The 18,705-nt window shown below is 38.0% G+C and overlaps 2 protein-coding genes across 2 annotated transcripts in view; both read left to right on the forward strand.

Moving 5' to 3' along the window:
- LCP2 (lymphocyte cytosolic protein 2) overlaps positions 1-9,882 on the forward strand; it is a 41,719-nt gene extending 31,837 nt beyond the window's left edge. Inside the window, exons 15-22 of the mRNA XM_060271045.1 lie at positions 197-227; positions 1,055-1,067; positions 2,383-2,533; positions 3,032-3,075; positions 4,033-4,154; positions 7,158-7,244; positions 7,412-7,567; positions 7,865-9,882. Of these exons, the coding sequence (XP_060127028.1) occupies positions 197-227; positions 1,055-1,067; positions 2,383-2,533; positions 3,032-3,075; positions 4,033-4,154; positions 7,158-7,244; positions 7,412-7,567; positions 7,865-7,987 (727 nt within the window). The 3' untranslated portion in view covers positions 7,988-9,882. The remainder of the gene's footprint in view (positions 1-196; positions 228-1,054; positions 1,068-2,382; positions 2,534-3,031; positions 3,076-4,032; positions 4,155-7,157; positions 7,245-7,411; positions 7,568-7,864) is intronic.
- The window catches only part of KCNMB1 (potassium calcium-activated channel subfamily M regulatory beta subunit 1), a 312,631-nt gene that overhangs the window by 123,361 nt on the left and 170,565 nt on the right, over positions 1-18,705 (forward strand). The gene's annotated exons all lie outside the window — the stretch shown is intronic.

The following is an 18,705-nucleotide window of genomic DNA, read 5'->3' on the forward strand; positions in this document are numbered from 1 at the left end:
CCAAGGTGGGTGTTCCCTGCTAATAACAAATGCATTTCCACCTAGAAACTAACATTTTAAATTCTAGCCTCCTTGATGGAGGTTGACTAGCAAAATAACTAGGCAGCAAATTGCAAGCAATGTTTTTTCTTAAATATTCAGTGTACCAGCTATTCTCATGATACATACCATTATTTTTTATCTTTCTTTCCTATAGAAACAATCAGATAGCTGAAAGGAAGACAGAAGTAAGTATGCATTTTTGAGAAAGTGTAGAAACTATATTTAATTTGCTACAATTGAATCTCATTTTGGGGGGAGCCAAATGTTTAAATCTCACTGTTCTTTGATCATTCTGAAAACATTTCCTGCTCCAGGAACAGATTAGGCTCACACCTGCCTAACTTTAAGAACTACATCATATACCTTCTAATAAAACAAGCAGTTTTTCCTGAATGAAGGCTAGAGAAAATGAAACTAGAGAAAATAACTATCCTAAGATGATATCTGCTGTGCCACATGTGTTCATATGACATATGCTGATTTATTAGGGCCATATTCAACTAAATTGTTGCACTATCAGAAACCAACACAATGATTCCCACTAGCAAAATAGGACTTCCCCCTCATTCTCCCCCACCCTCTCCACATCTGCTGTGGGTGGTGGTCAAGAGAACCCCCATAAGAGCACACAAGGGGAGGAGAGGGGAGATTTTTCCATCAGGCAAACAGAAATGCTTGCACTGATAGAACAATCTCCTTAGTACAGTGGTACCTCTGGTTGCGGACACGATCCATTCCGGGGTGCCATTCACACCCTGAAAAGTCCACAACCAGAGCAGCGCTTCTGCGCACGAGCAAAGCACAATAGAGCACTTCTGCGCATGCACGCATGGCGAAACCCGGAAGTAAACACTTCCGGGTTTGCCGTGTTCGCAAGCTGAAAAGACACAACCTGAAGTGGACGCAACATGAGGTATGACTGTACTGCTTTGAATACAACCCATGATAATCAGCTAATATATCTTTAATTAAGTGGCAAGCCTAATACTAACTTTTCTTCTTCTTCTTTCAGATGGAAGATGGCAGTATGTAATGTATTTCTTATTTATTCCTATTACTATCATTATTGTTGATATTTATTTGAACATGCAGTTCAGCTTGCTTAGGCTTTCTTTCATGTAGGGATGACCACTAAGGAGCTCAGTAAAAGGCTTCCCAAAAAGGTGGCAAATTTCTAAGGAAATCTGAAAGAAGAAAAAGGTGATACTAAATTCCACTTTACTTCACTGGAACTAAAATTAAACTGCTTTCAGGGTTGCCACATTGGAATACTACTGGACCATCTCCATGCATGGAATCCTAAAATGTAATGGTAGCCAAGATTCTTTTCTTTCAGCAACTGTACTCCAGAAAAATTATGTTAAACTAATCCTTAATTTATCAGATTCAGCCTTCACTGTTATACATGTCTTTAACTTCAAGAGTAGCCTACATAAGTTTGCCTTTAAAAGCTGCTTGGAAATTTCAGTTAATACAATATATAGTTGTCTGCCTCCTAGTGGGTTTTTCTTCCCATGTACTTATTTTGATCTATAAAGCCCTGAATGTTGGATACCTTGCATGCTGATACGCCTATCAATATTGACCACAATTATCTGCTCCAGTCTGCTAAAATATTGAATGAGGAACATGGGGAGCTTCTCTCTTAGAACTGTGAAATCTGATCACCATCAGGACTGGATGAACCAAGCAAGGACATCTAGGAATTTTGGGCATTTTTAAGTGGCTACCAGCCACTAGCATTTCAGTGTACAGTACCACCAAATTTCACCAAATAAGGAATTTGACAGCAAATCTCCACTTTTACCAGTGTTAGTAATATACCAGGATGGATATGGAATTTAACAAAAATTGGCAGATTTTATCATCAATTCAGAAATCTTCCTGGATGCTGTGGTTCTCACTGTATATTCACAGAGGTTTCTTGGGCAGAAACTTATTATACTAAATTCGTGCAAACACTTTAATGTAGCATTAATTCTATCAGGGTTTAGGTTTAATAGTTTTCAATTATTAATTTTTTAGCAGTTATTATTTTTATCTGTAAGCTGCCTTGAGTCCCTGTCAGGGAAAAAGGTGGGCTATTAAAAACTAAAACTAATAATAATAATAATAAATGTAATGTGTTATTTTGTTCATGCAAGGTGAAGCCTACTGTGTCAGTGAAACCTGAAGATCAGCTAGAACCTCAACTCTCATAGATTCTGTGCTGGAACTACAGCATTTTGAATCTGAAATGAATTCCAGAATATGAGTCAGAAGTGCCTAAGCTTTTCCAAAACAAACTAAGTAGTTCCACAAATATCTTATTCACTGTCCCAATCTGAGTCAGTTAACTGTGTTTTTGCTTTTGGTGTGTGTGTTTTGCAGATATTCACCACAGGTCAGTTCCCCAGCCATTTTTGCAATGTAACACATTTCCAATCAGATCTCCTAAGCCACATTCTAAACAGAGCCTTTTACCATCCAAGACGATACCTGGTGCAGAAAGGTTTGTTGAATTGAACTGACCATTAGTTGTGTGCTATTATACATTATGTGAAACTTGTTCATTGCTATTCTGAATTCTATAAGAAAAGAGAATTTAATTCTATGGTAATCAAATTCAGTAAGGGCAATTCATCCTGCTCACATGATTGAGACTAACTCCAGTAACTGTTTTCCACTCCCTCCCCAGCTATACCAGTTTAAAACTGGCTTCTGTGGGCATAGTTCTGGAATGACTATGTTCCCATATTATATATAAGAGTACACACACACACACACACACACACACACACACACACACACACACACACTGTCCCGGATAGTTCCTTTATTAATCCTGTGGATTCCCACAAACAATTTGAAACAAGAGAAGAGTTGCAACCTGCAACCAATTCTGCTATACCAGCAAGCATTTTCTGGCCTCATTTCTAATATATAAAACTAGTCACTTATAAAATATTAGATCTCATTTGTACATGCTAATCATTGTTTATTTTTACAGCACTCTTTCATCAAGTGGATCACTACCACCACATTTTCAGCCAAGTATGTACTGTATAAATACCTCATAAATATTCAGGCTTACATTTTCAAAACATATGATTGCTGCCAGTACAAATGAACAGCTTTTCCATTAAATATTTTGCAACAATGCAAGTTTATGAAGCACTGGTTGTCTGAACACAAGTTCTGTTTTGTTTCTTGAATTACAATGTTTCAGAGCAATATAGTAATGAAGTAACCTAAATCAGAAATGGGGAATCTGTGGTGCACCAGATATTTTTAGATTCAAATTCCCATGATCCCCATCCAGCATGAACAATGGCCACGGATAATGGACGTTATTGTCCAGCAGCAAATAGGCGGAACCAGGTTCTCTAACACTGATATAAATCAGATAATTATTGTGTGTGTGCTAGAACAATATTAGCGCTGCAAAAAACCTGGTCCTGAGCAGGGCTGGCTCTAGGGGAAGGCTGGGTGGCGCGGGGCGCCCACCAGCCGCGGCAAAAAACGGGGTGGGGCGGGGGTGCCGGAGCGATCTCCGCACCACGACACCAGGGCGCCCGACATGCTTAAGACGGCCCTGGTCCTGAGCTACCTTCACTCTTATTCAGCCTTCTTTCTTCTATTTCTCCTTTCTTAGGTGGCCTCCTTCCTAATATATTTCATGTAGCAGGAATAACTGACTCCCATTCCAGCATTCTTCATAATTATGCATTTAGGAATGTCTGTCATAATGCTTCACATGTTTGACGCTTTGCATTTCTGTGAGATTTTATTAGTTTCGCTGCCTATTTTTCTATCAGGCTTGTCCACTCTTTCCCTTCAGTTTGCCAGTTACTGCTTAAAGCATTTAAGTTGTAATGAAATGTAATTCTCACCTGAAGTCAATTTTACTTTGTCAAGACCCTGTTAAGTTTGTGTGGTTCGTTAGAATCATGTTCCAGTGTCCATTAAGTCGTCTGGATTTAATTTTAAATATGTTCATTTTTTCTGAAGGTAATATTGGCAGAACTGCTTCAAAAGGCCCTGCTGATGGCAGACCACCATTACCAATTCCTAACAGACCATTCACACATTCTCTCAGTGCTGAAAATGAAGTGATGGATCAGTACCACAAGGTACAATGATAGCATCAAAAATGTTTAATATATTGTGAATTCCAAGCGAACGATTTATGTGATAGAATGCCAGACCCAGCTCCTTCTAAGGCATACATATGAGGCTGTATTCTTGCCCATCTATTTAATCTATTTTTGAATGACATGAAACAACATCTACTCATTGTGAATGGCCAACCTCCTAGGTTAGGACCTAAGGCAGTTCCCATACTTTTATATGCAGATGACACTGTCCTCCTCTCCTGCACCAGAGTTGGGCTCCAAAGGTATCTAAAAGCATTCTTTCATTACTGCCAAGGAAATCACCTAGCGATTAATTATTCAAAATCCAAGATCTTAGTATTTTCAAAATGGCATCCATCTAATTAGTGTATTGGTGATCAAGAAATGGAACAAGTTAAATCGAAGTTAAAAGCTTTAAATACAGTGGTACCTTGACTTACGAAGGCGATCTGTTCTGCGTCGCTCTTCGTAAGTCGAAATGTTCGGGTGTCGAAGTGTCCATTTTGCGCATGCGCGAAGTGTGGTTTTGCACTTTGCATGGACCACGCGTGCCGCTTCTGCACAGGCACAGAATACGTGCGCAGCTAAAATACTTCTGGGTTAGCGGACTTCGTAGGTCGAAACCTTCGTAAGTCGAGGCATTCATAAGTCGAGGTACCACTGTACTTAGGGATCACATTTTATTACAATCTAAAATGGGTGACCCATTGTAACAGGACAACCAACTTAGCTAAGTGCACTGCAGCATGAATTAAACGATTCTAATAATTTTGACGGTAACCAGAATGGGCCTACAGCAGTTAGGTTCTATAGTGCAAAAAGTGTTTTTCAACTCCTTTATGGGATTCCCTTATGGATAACTGACTTTAACAACAAAGTCAAGAATGTACAAGCATCCTTCCGACAAATTCTAGGAGCTCCAAAATGCGTCTCCTAATGTGGTGTCTCTAGTTATGAACTGAATCCGTTCTGGAGGTCCATTTGTAACCGTAAACCATTATTAACCTGAAGCGCACTTTTGCTAATGGCGCCTCCTGCACACGCACCTCCAGCGTGCAATTTCCGCTCGCATCCTGGGGCAAAGTTTGCAACCCGGAGCGCCTACTCCTGGTTAGTGGAGCTCATAACCCGCAGCATGCATAACCAGGAGCATTCATAACCAGAGGTATCACTGTATTTAGCTATGTGTGCAGAGTTAGGCCAGCATTTCTTAGAATCTAGGGGCTGGATTATGACTTTCAAATTCTGGTTAAAAATTCACATTAAGAAAGAAAGTTTCCTAACTTCTTTATTGAGAGATACACATAATTTTACATGGTTTTCTGTTATAACTCAGGCAAACAGTGATTGTAATAGATTCCCTTCTTCTATCGGATGAGTCACAAATCTTCTCTCTCATCAAGCAGAGACTGCTAGACCATGAAAGCCAAAAACTCCACCCCTCCCAGCCATTTGTATGTTCATCTGTTTTCTTAGGATTGCAGCCCCACCATGGAGTAATGCCTAATAACTTTTATAATTTAGATACTCCATTGCATCACAGAGCTTTTATGCTACCTTGTCTAAATGAATTTCCCTAATCTGTTTTGTTTGGAAGATTTTTTTAAAAAATCCCCTTCTAGAACAGATTCTGCTCCTGTAATAAGGAAACACCAGATACAATGCATCACATAATTTTGAATTGCCCTCTTCTTGACACCCTTCACAGAGATCTCCTAGTGACTCCCTTACAGCTTAAAATATCAATTTACAAAGAGTCTATAATCCAATATTTGTTGAGGGATGATACTCCCAAAACTACCAAGATTGTTTTGGGGTATTTAGCTGAGATTTTTAAAGCTAAATCGAAAGTTGTCTGATTTACTCAATGGTGGCTATCTAGTCTTTTATATATTGCATGTGTTTGGATTACTAATGTATTTGGATGGCTTTGTATGATTTTATGATTTTATTTTTTAAACTTATGTCAATAAGGACCAATAACAGAATACATATGAGCAAAGCATGGGAAAGCTGGGTGAGACAAGGTGAATAAAAACAGTCCATATGTATCAAGGAACAACAGCTTGTACAACAGTTCTGCAAGGATTTATTTATTTATTTATTTATCCCTTGTAGGTACTGAAATTAAAGTCTTATACTGTATAAACATCTTGTGAAAATATATTCTCTAAACTGGGTGCACTGTTGCAATCAACTTGCAGCAATCAATGCACATAGGTGTGTTTCTTTTGGTATTTGGAGCCATTAGAAATAAAATGGCTAGGTTGTGCTCAGGTGAGGAGCAAATGCAAGCATAGTATATCCACACTTCCGCTTGTCCTGCGCCTAAAAATCAAGGGTCTGAGTGATTTCCCACTTGGCCCGCTCCTTTCCCATGAAAAACTATCTTTTTAGAGCAAGTATCAATCCAGAGGAAGTATCAATCCAGAGAAAATTGCCAATTACTACAATCAAGCAGTTTTTCCAAGAAGAAAAAAGAAGTTTTTCCCAGGAGAAAACAGCAGGACAAGAGGAAGTGTGGATGATAAGTGTGGTTATAGAGACTTCCCACCAAATCCATCACTACATTCATGGCAAAATGCCTATTAACAACAACACACTCAGGAGTTTCCACACAGATATACTACAGATATGCAAAAGGTTATTTTTACTTACATGGTTTTCATAATAAGGAGAAATCTAAACTAAATGTCAGAAAATAAAATTTAAAATGGACTGGCTTTTTGCTACTGCATATTGACACTGGGAGTTCGGGACTGGTGGGCAAGAGCTGCAGCAATTCCACATCAAACTTCCATAAGGAACCCCCCAAAGAAACAATGGCTTTAGTTATAAACATAAAGAGGAGAAAAGAATGATTGGGTACCTTACCAGCAACATATTCAGTTAATAAATACCATACCTGCCTTTCAAAGCTCTATACTCCTTTGCCCTACATTGGTAATACCATATTCTCACTAATAAACAGCTTTTTGTCTCTCTTTCATGTGGCTCAAGTTTAACCAGCTCCCACTAAATCAGGAATGGTATGCTGCTGATATAACCCGGACAGATGCAGAAGCTGCTCTTAGGACCACAAACCAGGTGAAGAGTTAAATTATAACACCAATATAGTAATATGAGAAAAATATTGAAATTGAACACACACTCCAAGACTAATCCTGAACACATTTGCTTCAAAATGCAATCAGTCCTGTTCACAGTTGTGATTACATTTGTCTTAAAAATATTTTAATGTGTTGCTTTTCTAGGATGGCACTTTCTTAGTAAGAGACAGCTCAACAAAGGCTGCTGATCAACCCTTTGTCTTGATGGTGCTTTACAGTGCTAAAGTATATAATATTCCAATACGTTTCCGACAGGAAGATAAAGTGTATTTCTTAGGAACTAGCTCAAAAGGCAATGAGGTATGATGTAATGTTACTTTATTTATTTATTTATTTATGTTAATATTTATTATTTATTAAATATAATACTTTCTACATGACAACTCTTCTTACTACTTCTCCTTCAAGGTTTCTCAAATGAGAGTGCAGTAACTAAGCAGAATCAAATCTAGAATAACAGCAAAAATTAGAACCAAAGATAGTTTATTTACTGTCCCTAAAGAACAATTTGTATAAAACAAAGAGCCAAATTTATGTTGCTTTAACTTTCTCTATAGTCAGAATCATTGACTGATTGACATTCTGTAAACCACACAGGATTTTGCTTCGGTGGTTGATATAATTGATTACTTCAGAAGAATGCCTCTTCGACTGATAGACGGAAAGGATCGGTGTTCAAGAAAGCAGTGCTTGCTGACATACACGGCTGGATCTCTTTAAAAGATAACAGAAAATTTCCTGAAGGACCACCTATTTATCTTTGAAAGAGAAAGCCAGAAGAGTAACTGATTTATATTTGGTGAACGTCTCTTGTTTTCATGTTAAAATGCAAGGTCATTTCTTGCCTTAAGTTCTCAAACTGAAAACATCAGTGTATTACTTCTCACTAAGCATATGCTTCATGAAACAGTTTCATGTGTGTGATATCCACTGTCTGAAATGCAACATTACACAAACTGAAAATAACTGTGTGGTCTTACAATTTGTGAAGATATTTCTTTACATGCAAATGCTTTATGTGGAGTAGTGTTGTATAAAATACAATAGAGACATTCGCCTGAGAATAACTTGGTGTATTCAAGTTGTTTGATGCTCTCAAACACAGTGTCCATGCTAATGTATAATGTATAATGTTTGTGGGAACTATATTTGTGTACTATATTTCACATATGATAACACCAATTAGTTTAAGATGCTGCATTTTCAGATGCAGCTATAATCAATAAAATATCTATCTGTTTTTATATTCCTTTTTCCACTGCAAACATTTATTACTACCCATTTCTCTCACACAAATAAACTTCCATTCTCTGTGTGTATCTTTCAAGTTAGCCACTGTACATGATGGACTCCCATAATACAAATGACAACCCTTTAAGTATTGCTTTACCGATAGTCCTCATATAATTACTAGGAGCTGCTGCCCCCGTTCTTTCCGCTCACCAACTCCACCTACACGCCAGCCTCTTTGCCAACCATCCAGCGGCACCTGGCCAACCCCTCCTCCCTTTTTACTTCACCTTGCCTATCACCACAGCTCACCCCAAGCCCCACCACTTTTTAAAGGAAGAGAAGGTGCTTCAAAGAGTGACTTCTGAAGTGCCTCCCCCTCTGTAAATCTCGTTGCAGCCACATTTAATGGAGGGGGCAGGCATTGCACACAGTGGTTTGCAGTACCTGCTTGCTCATCTGGAACTGGCATGGCCACCTGTTGGCAGCTATGTAAACTGCAGCATGACAGCTGTACATTTTTATGTACTATATATTCCTGCATATAAGACTACTTTTTAACCCAGGAAAATCTTCTCAAAAGTTGGGGGTCGTCTTATACACCGAGCCGTATTTCTTATACGTCGAGTATATCCCAAACTCTATTTTAACTGGAAAAGTTGGGGGTCGTCTTATACGCCCAGTCATCTTATACGCCGGAATATACATAAAGTCATACCTCGTTTTAAGTACACCTCGGTTTGAGTATTTTCAGTTTAAGTACTCCACGGACCTGTCTGGAACAGATTAATCCACTTTCCATTAAATTGAGGATTTGGGTGATATATTTTTGTATCCATTTATTCGTTAGCTTGCATTACACGCCTACTATGTGCAGTAAATAAAAGAATAGCACCAGCTAACTTAACATACCAACACCAACTACACAAAAACAGTAATGTAATTAGTAATCAAATATAGCGTGCAATTCAAAAACTCAATACTTGACATACTTTGTAAAGTGTCTCAAAGGAACAATATGCTCCAGGGGCATAAAAAGTTAGGAAAGATAAAATTTCTTTTATCTTTCAACTTGCCCTTTTAAATGTAGCTACATGCCAACTACTGACAAAGTGTTAATGAAGAGGGACAATAAATGGAACTCACAGAGTTGTGGACTCCTCAGGTTTCTTTTCATCAGCTTCTGTTGAAACATCTGTTAGAGCTGGATGGCTGAAGTTCAGAATAAGATCACAAAGCAGCAGTTGGGTTTTTACTGTAGAACAACAATATTTCTGTGTTTATTCATTTAGTCTGTTTGTTAAATTTATAACAATGTGAAAGGGAGCCTGTCATTTCAACACACACACACCTTTCACTATTGGTAAATCTACTTCATTCCTCCACTCCAAAGCCTCTATTCACTTTTGGGAAATTAAAAAATGGCTACAATGTTTTCATCTGAGGAAGAATCGGAAGACATTTGCAGGCAAATGTAACCCTTCTGAGGGCATGAAACCTGCCAAATGTCAGAAGGATAGCTGCAATAGTTGTCCCACAAGGAAAGCCATTACAGCAAAAGTAGGGAACATTTTTGTCCCATTGGCCACATCTTTTTCTCTCCCCATCTTAGCAGGGTTTCACAGGAGGTTGGGACCATCTACTGGTAAATCATCTGTTGTCATAATGATACCAGGTGATTGACAACTGTCAAGGTTTGTGCTTTGCACAGAGCTTCGCAAGCACCCAACAGTTAGCTGGTTGTCAGGCACTTGGAAAATATTCCAAGAGGGGCTTTGCAAGCCCCATGCTTGGGAACTGCTGAGCACAGGGCTTGCAATGCTTTGCTTAGCACTTCCAATGTGTCCAACAATTAGCTGGTTTTTGATCCCTTGGGAAGCACTGTGCAAGGGACTTTGCAGGCATTGCCAATTGGTAGGGCCCACAAAGCCCCTTTCAACCAAGTCTTGCCATTACCTGATATCTGGTGTCATGTATAGGGCAGTTGTTCATGGCTTGGTCAAAACAGCCTGGTGGGCCAAATGGGGAGGCCTAGAATGCCAAATTTGGTCCACAGGCCAAAGATTCCCCACCCATGAATTATAGTTTGAGGTATTCTCACCCCCTCCTACATTCACTAAATAGGAGCACTCCCCCCCTTTGAAAGAAGTAAATAAAATTTGCAGACACATAGCAATGACATTTAACATTAACAGAAATAATGAGTTCCTGAAAAATTGTGACATCACCACGAGATCCACAGGTTATAAACCTCATGCATTAGAGGAAGTGGAATAATACTTTATTTTCTTATGCAGTTAGGTAAGTTTGTATATATTGATTCATATACAATATATCATTTCCTAGAACTCTTCAGGCAGTAATCATCACAGTAGGAAAATAAATTATTAATTTATCTTCATTCTGACAATAGTAGCATTAATAATTACCCATAAGTTTATTCAGTTCAGATGACATGTTATCCATATTTTTAATTGCATTGTCAATAGTAAACTGCTGATCATCATCATTCTTTGACATCTAAAAAAACCCCAAGAAATCAGAATGAGAATCAGTAACTTTATTTGGGTTAATTATATGAGAAATGGTTTTATATGCTTAAATTTTACTTTCATGTGTTAAAACATCCTTACAAGGATCACTTGTTCAAAGGGCTTAAAAACTGTATACGGTAATCTGAATTGGAAAATAGCTGTGATGAGAAAACCAGCTCCTTCTCCAAACAGAGAGCAGATTCTTCTGACACCACTAAAAAAAAAGCCAGTGGCAAGATAATTTTAGTCTATGTTCACACAATACAAGCACACAGCTGTAACTATTTTGTAATGTACAAGTATAGTTGGGACAAGCTAAAAATTTAGATCTCACTGGAATAAGGAATTTTGCATCTGGCAAGCCACAAGCATGTTAGGTACTGGTAGAGGCATCATTTTAAAAAGCTTGTCTGACTAGAGAAGTATCAGATATTCATTGTGTGTGGATGTAATCCTTCTAAACTAGGGAAAGTGAGTAATCTCAAGGAGAGGTTTTATGACATCTCCAAGTCTGTGACTGCAGCTACTTATCTAAAGGGCATTGTATGGTTTCCCTAGAAAGCATATACCATGAAAATAAAAAGAGTAAAAGCCATTTATATATATATATAAAATCCTTAACCACAAGAGGGTGCCATCATATTGCAGTACTGTAATACTATTGCCATCTTTGGAAGTTAATCGTAGGTTCATTCTTGATATTTTGTTACATTTCTCACTGCACACTTTGGGACTAATCAGGTATGTCTATGGAATCAAATGTAAAGTCATTTCCTGCCTTAAATCATTGGAAAAATATAAAACACTTTTTGTGGATTATAAATATAGTGGCTTTTCTTTCCAGACTTGTATAAAATATTACATCCAGGAAAGCTCACAGAATTTAGAACAATGTATCCAAAGGTAAAATTGCTGGTTGAGCCCCATGGGGTTTTTTGTTTTTGTTTTAAAGAAATGGCTAGGTTGTTGTTTTTGGTTTGTTTGTTTTAGTGTGTACATATAGATATGACATATATAGATATGACAGAATTTGGAGAAAGGGGATGAATGCTGAGGTAAATGAACGTACTGTAATGGAAACAAAGTTGAGCAGATTAAAATTCCTGAGTGGCTGATGGGAAACCAGAAATGAGAGTGCTGGAGGGATAAGCCAACACCGTTTATAATTATGAGATAATTTATTATTGGGAAATACTCTAAATGGCGGGGTCTAACTGCCGCACTTCGAATCCCCACCACCGCTCGAAGACTGGGCAGAGAGAAGTTTCGACGCCTGTGTCGGCGCCTCCTCAAAGAGAGCGTTTCTCTTCACCACAGATCGACCGATCTGACGCGACGCCGCAAGAGGCCGCTAACCGACAAGCCTCACAAAAGGAACCATTTTAAACTGGAAATGCGCACTCGCGCTCGCGCTCGACACCACTGCTACTCACGGCACACGAGTCAGGAAAAGGGAGCCTCTGAATTGTGGGGACGTGACCTTGGAAGAGCCTCGAGATATGAGCACACAGCCATAAAATGTCCCTCCTGCGGGGCGGGGAATGGGGTAAAAATAGTCTCTCTCTCTCTCTCCCAGCGCTTCTGAGGAGAACTACAGACGCGCGCACATCTTTTCAACCCAAAACCCGACTAGGTTTTTTTTTGAGTGCTGAGTAAAGTGGAGTGAAAGAACCATCACATCAAAATTCCAAGTCCCAGAAGAGCACACATTCCTTAGCCATTATCAGTTAAAATAAATAAATGCATAGCTTTTCAGTGCTCCCTCCCCCCATAATGAGTTGCTGGAACTCACCACAAACAAACACCTCCCTTGTTAGAAAGGGCAATGGCACCCACCTGAGGTGCCGGAACTGAGTTCCCACCATTCTTATGGCCATTACCTTGCAAACTGATGTCTTGCTAAAGAATTTTGAAATACTATTTTCCACATGCTTCATTGTAATAGTGAAATGGTCCCAAGCAGAGAGAATGGGGTGATTTATACACACCTGGTGGACTGGAGGGGAACCAGCAAGATCAAGGGGAGGACATGCATGTTGTCATGAAATCCCAGCAACCTGAAAGCAGATCACTGAGGTGCAAACCCTTCAGCCTTAGCTTCAGGTGGCTGCTTAGCTGAAGCTGAGGTAAAGGGAGATACATACATACATGCATACATACATACATAATTTTATTTCTATGCCACCTTTGCGCAGTACAACATGGGGGGGAACATAGCTACAACATAACAACAGTAGTCATAAACAAAAAATAAAACACAATACACAGCCAAACGGAACAATTTCCACATAAATCTAAAGATCTAAAATAAAGATGCAAAAAGAAAGAAAGAAACAGCAACAACCCCACCCCCCAAAAAACAAAAAACTAAACACCACCTTAGCCCAAGAGTCTTATGTCCTACCATGCACAGATCTTTTTACACTCCTTCCAGTTCAGGGTTTAAAAAAAATATTGCCAAAGACACTGACTCCTTCACAGCTTAAAGACTCCTGGATATGGAGTCAGAGAGAAAACCACTTTATCCTGTCCCAATTAAATACACAAGTGGGAGAAACAAACCACAACCCAGGCTTAGTGTTATGTCCCAACTGAGAATTGTGTTAAGAGACCCCTATTCCCCTTAAAAGAGCTGTTGTTTTCAGAGTGTTGTGACCGTCAATTCCCCTTCCCAGGAGGATTGTAGCTCCCTGAAAGGAATACGGATCTCCTAACAGCTCTGACTACCCTTAACAAGGTATCTGAAGAAGTGTGCATGCACACGAAAGCTCATACCAAAATAAAAACTTAGTTGGTCTTTAAGGTGCTACTGAAGGATTTTTTTTATTTTACCCTTAACAAATTATAGTTCCCAGGATTCTTTGGGGAGAGGGAGCCATGACTGTTTAAAGTGTCATGATACTGCTTTAAATGTACAGTATTTGTGTGCATGTACATACACATACTTGGTGATTGCTGCTGGCTTTCAGTGACTGATGTACCTACCCAAGTTTTAAGTGGTATACAGTATATACATTTGCTTTAAAACTCTGCTTATTGACATTGGGCAGGTGCTCTTAATGTATTGTTTTAGACACCTGCTGAAAACTTTATTTCATCAGACCTAACCAGACATATAATTTAGTCACCTATATTTGTTTTTAAAGCATAACTGACTTTATCTGTGTTTTACTGAGAATTATTTTATGTATATTCATTTAATAGTTTTGTGAATCTTAACTGTGTTTTATCTACATTTTATTTGTACTCCACTTCTAAATAAACAAAAAATATTAAAAATATATTAAAAATAGTCAGGAGATACATCATTAAACACGATTAACAACCTCCATTCTTAAATGTGTTGAGTTGTTCAGTTTGTACAGCATAAATGCCATTTTGCTTAAATTCAATTTATGTCATGTAGTTTAATGGATAGAATCAATGTATTATATCTCAGTACCCCCCCCAATCAACACTTCCAGCTGTTAACTCATATTCAAATGCTGATCTATACACAGACCAGAATATTTATCACATCCACAAATCTATAAGGAAATGACTCCATCTACTTAATATTTCAAGCACAAATACACTGGCGCTATTTTAAAATTAAAACCAATTTTGTTTGTTCTGACAATATGCCAAAAAACATCACTTATACCAAGTGATGAATTATCCTGTAGAAGGCATAGTGAGATATTGTTGGAGGAATTCTCCCTTTTCAATGACCTTATGGCACTTTCCTGTAATTACGTTTTAGGCTTGGATATTCCATATGCTGGATGTATTAAATGAGGTATGAACAGAATTTTAAAATTTGATATGATTACTCACTGCCATGCTAAAATAAATGTGTGTTGTGAACTCCTAGAAATGCATTCAAAATTAAAAGCTTTTATTTACACAATGGCATAAGAGGCAGGTGTATGGATGGTATTTATTGTGTTAGGGTTGCTTTAAAATTTACTGAATTCAGCTTTCAAACTGAAACAGGTTTAAAATGCCACTATGATTTCAATGGAGTGAAGGAATGGAGACGAGCAACACTCAGCCTATCAAAGGTTTCAGCAGCAGCTCTGACTGCAGGCATCCTCCCAACCACTCATTACAGCTAACAGAGGGATGCAGGTGGCACTGTGGTCTAAACCACTGAGCCTCTTGGGTTTGCAGATCATAAGGTCGGCAGTTTGAGTCCTCGCGACAGAGTGAGCTCCTGTTGCTCTGTCCCAGCTCCTGCCAACCTAGCAGTTTGAAAGCATACCAGTGTAGATAAATAGATACCGTTGCGGCAGAAAGGTAAACAGTGTTTCCATGTGCTCTGGCCCTCGTCATGGTGTCCAATTGTGCCAGAAGCAGTTTAGTCATGCTGCTCATATGACTTAGAAAGCTGTCTGCAGACAAACGCTCCCTCAGCCTGAAGCGAGATGAGTGCCACACCCTATTCAGGGGTCCTTTACCTTTACCTTAGAGCTGATAATCACCAAGTTCTCCCTGATCATCTGCCTATAGGCAATTATCGGAAGTATTGATCCCACCCCTCATAATGTAGTGGACATCTGAAAAAAAAAGTGTATTTAATTTCATCTGATAAAACTTCTGCAATGTATAGCCTTTCTACCCAACAAAGGCCATTATATTTACATTATAATGTTAAATTAAAACTTTGGTTTTACAGTTACTTCTTTTTTAAAAGACAATCAGATAGTATATACTAAAATAAAGTCTAGCTAAACAGCATGGGCAAACCTTTTATTTATCCAGAATATCTTGACCTGCCATTGAAAGGCCAAGGGGAGTTCAGCTGTCAAACCAGGCTAGGCAAGATGTTCCAAAGAATATCACTGTCAAAAGGTTCCTCTCCATTGTAACTATTGGTCTAACTACAGAGACCTAAAATATTCCGAGCAGGGAACACTCTGAAGATCTCAGCATGCAAAAAAAAAAAAATACTCATACATAAGGAAGCAAACCTTTATTTACATAAGCAGTACTCTTCAAGGCGCAAGTAACAACCAGGCAGCTATGGTCTAATTCAGCAGAAGTTTCTTAACAGTTTTCAAAGGCACCCCACGTAATTCATATTATAGTAATCTAATTGAAAGGTATGATAGCATAAAGAAGGTTATGATTGTGAACCCCATACTTCTTTGTATCAATTAACACTGACCTGAGCATTACTATGTCCTTGATAATAAATCTCCAATTCAGATATGAGGGCAAGTTAAACCAAATGAAATCAAAGTTGCTAAATTTTCATGATTTATTCTGGGGTATAACTCTTTTACATAGAGGCACACTCTTTTCTGTTTCATAAACAAGAAGATTCCAGATCCAAGCATATTTTACAAAAAACACGTATTCATCTTGGTTAATACCGTAGATGTTTAATTTTAAGATGAATGAGTTTGCCTTCTGGTAGCACCTAATTCATCTTGATAGTATATGTGAGAAAAAATGTTTAAACATGGCATGACTTCAGAAGCATTAAGCCCTCTTCATATTCACTTATTACTTAGTCAGAGCATGACAGAAACAAATACAAAGCAGGATTATTTTTTATGTCTCATATTGTTTATTATCTCTTGACACTGCTGGAACATGCAAATCAATCTTCTCTTCCTCCTAAACTTAAATGAGAGGCATTTTTAAACTAAAGCAAACAGCAGCAGTAAGAACATTTTAAAGTTAATTGCCAATTGGTGGGTAATATAGCAGCTTTTTCATGCTGATAACTGTAAGAGCTAAATCTATATAAACAAAGTGACCTCTGAAATTCAAATGCACTTTACATGTGCAATGTTTGTGTTCCTAGTTTATCTTAAGTATTTTATTCAGATTTCTCTACTTGTGGCTCTGCTTCAGAGGTGGATTACTGCGTTTCGTTTCAGTTTGTTTTGCATGAAGATATTGAGTTTCTTTTTCTCTGGATTTATTCCTTTGTACTGTAAGAATGTATATAAAGATAAACTGCTTAAGGGATCAATATTACTTAGTGTTTAGTCAATGCCTTCTTTATTCCTTTTTGCATTAGCTTATGAAGAAGATTAAACATATTTTTAACATATCTAATGACATTCTCAGTTTTGTTATTTCAATATCTGCCCCTGATCCTAACAATACAGTTTTTATTACTCTTTTTAAAAATTGGGAACAGCCTAGGTTTCTGGACTCAGTGCCCTCTTTGATGTGGGCCATCTCCAGTATGCCATTCTCTGTCCTTTCTATAGAGTTTATATCCAAAGATAACTGTGTCCCACTAGTTCTCACCACTCTGCCAGGTTGTCATTATGTCCACTGTATCCATGCTGCCCTCTGTGACCAAGCACTCCAGTTCACCCATCTTGGCTCAGAGGCTTCTAGAATTAGTGTATAAACAACCCTGAGCAGGGATGTTAAAAGGCATCATTTTTTATTCTACTTCGTATTTGTTGCATGCGGAACTGTCTCCATTTTGCTGCAGTTCATCTGCTGCCAAAACCAACATTATTCAACTCACTGTCTGCAATAGTGAAATTATGTCGTTTACATAATTAATTACATAAATTATGTTATTACATTATTCCACTCCATTTCAAGGCAAAAGGATGGCAATTTTATGGATTATATAACATTTGCTGACTGAAAACATCAACCACAGTGAATACCATTCAGACTCACTGCCTTGATATCCATTCTGGACATGGGACAAATAAGTGAACAACAGTGATTTCCACTCCTGTTATCATTGGAACAACATAATATTCATCCCTAACTCTGAGTAAGACCTAGTTGGATACAAACTAGTGTTTTGAATTATATTTATTGTTGTACTTTGATACAATACATGAACCAACCTGGGAATAATTTCACTGTTGAAAAGCAGGATAAATAAAATAAAATAAATAAAGATTAATATAATTTCAGTCCAGATTTCCACACATTTTTTTACTATGCTAGAAGCAAGCTCATGGACATTGTTTATGAGCACAGCATTTGATTGCTGAACTCACCTTGCAGTGAATTAAGCAGCTGTAGAATTGTCAAGGCTTCCAGTGAATTTTTATTTTTTCTGCTTTATATTCATCATGAGCCTTGGCTCCTTCTCAAGTAAATACGCTGACATTTAGAAGTAAGTAAAATGATGGATGAAAGTTTTTTTGTAAACATAGGCCTTATTCTTGGAACTCATCACAATTTTGCTGCACATTGATTCAGAGTAAAATCATTTTTAAATGATTGAGAGATAATATTCTTCCAAGTTTTTTTCCTGAAGTGGCACTGAATAATACAATTGAAAACTTCTCAATTCAATAAAAATATGTTTCAAAAGAGTTGTCCCTGACAACAGAGAGATGATCAAGTTACTCGCAAGAACATGGATCTATCAGTGGTGCTTCTGTTTGGTTTGCTAACCCCAGCTGTTGTTTTAAACAAGAGATACTTTCTATTTGATGCATTTGAAGGAGGAAGCTTGGGATCAGGAATCAGATAAATGCATTTATCATAAGATAAGACAAATCACCATGCTTCCTCCTTCAAAGTGCCATTGACAGCAATAAGGTTCTTAAGGGGAGCAATACAACAAAACTTGTTTTCCAACACATCATATACTTGTTATTCAGCACACTAAAGGCAATTGTGCAACTCCCCAGTGACTGTGATAAAGTCTCCAACCATCCTACACAAGCTATTGCGTGTTCAGACCTTTTAACC

This window comes from Zootoca vivipara, chromosome 2 (assembly GCF_963506605.1).
Source record: "Zootoca vivipara chromosome 2, rZooViv1.1, whole genome shotgun sequence".
Taxonomy (NCBI): domain Eukaryota; kingdom Metazoa; phylum Chordata; class Lepidosauria; order Squamata; family Lacertidae; genus Zootoca; species Zootoca vivipara.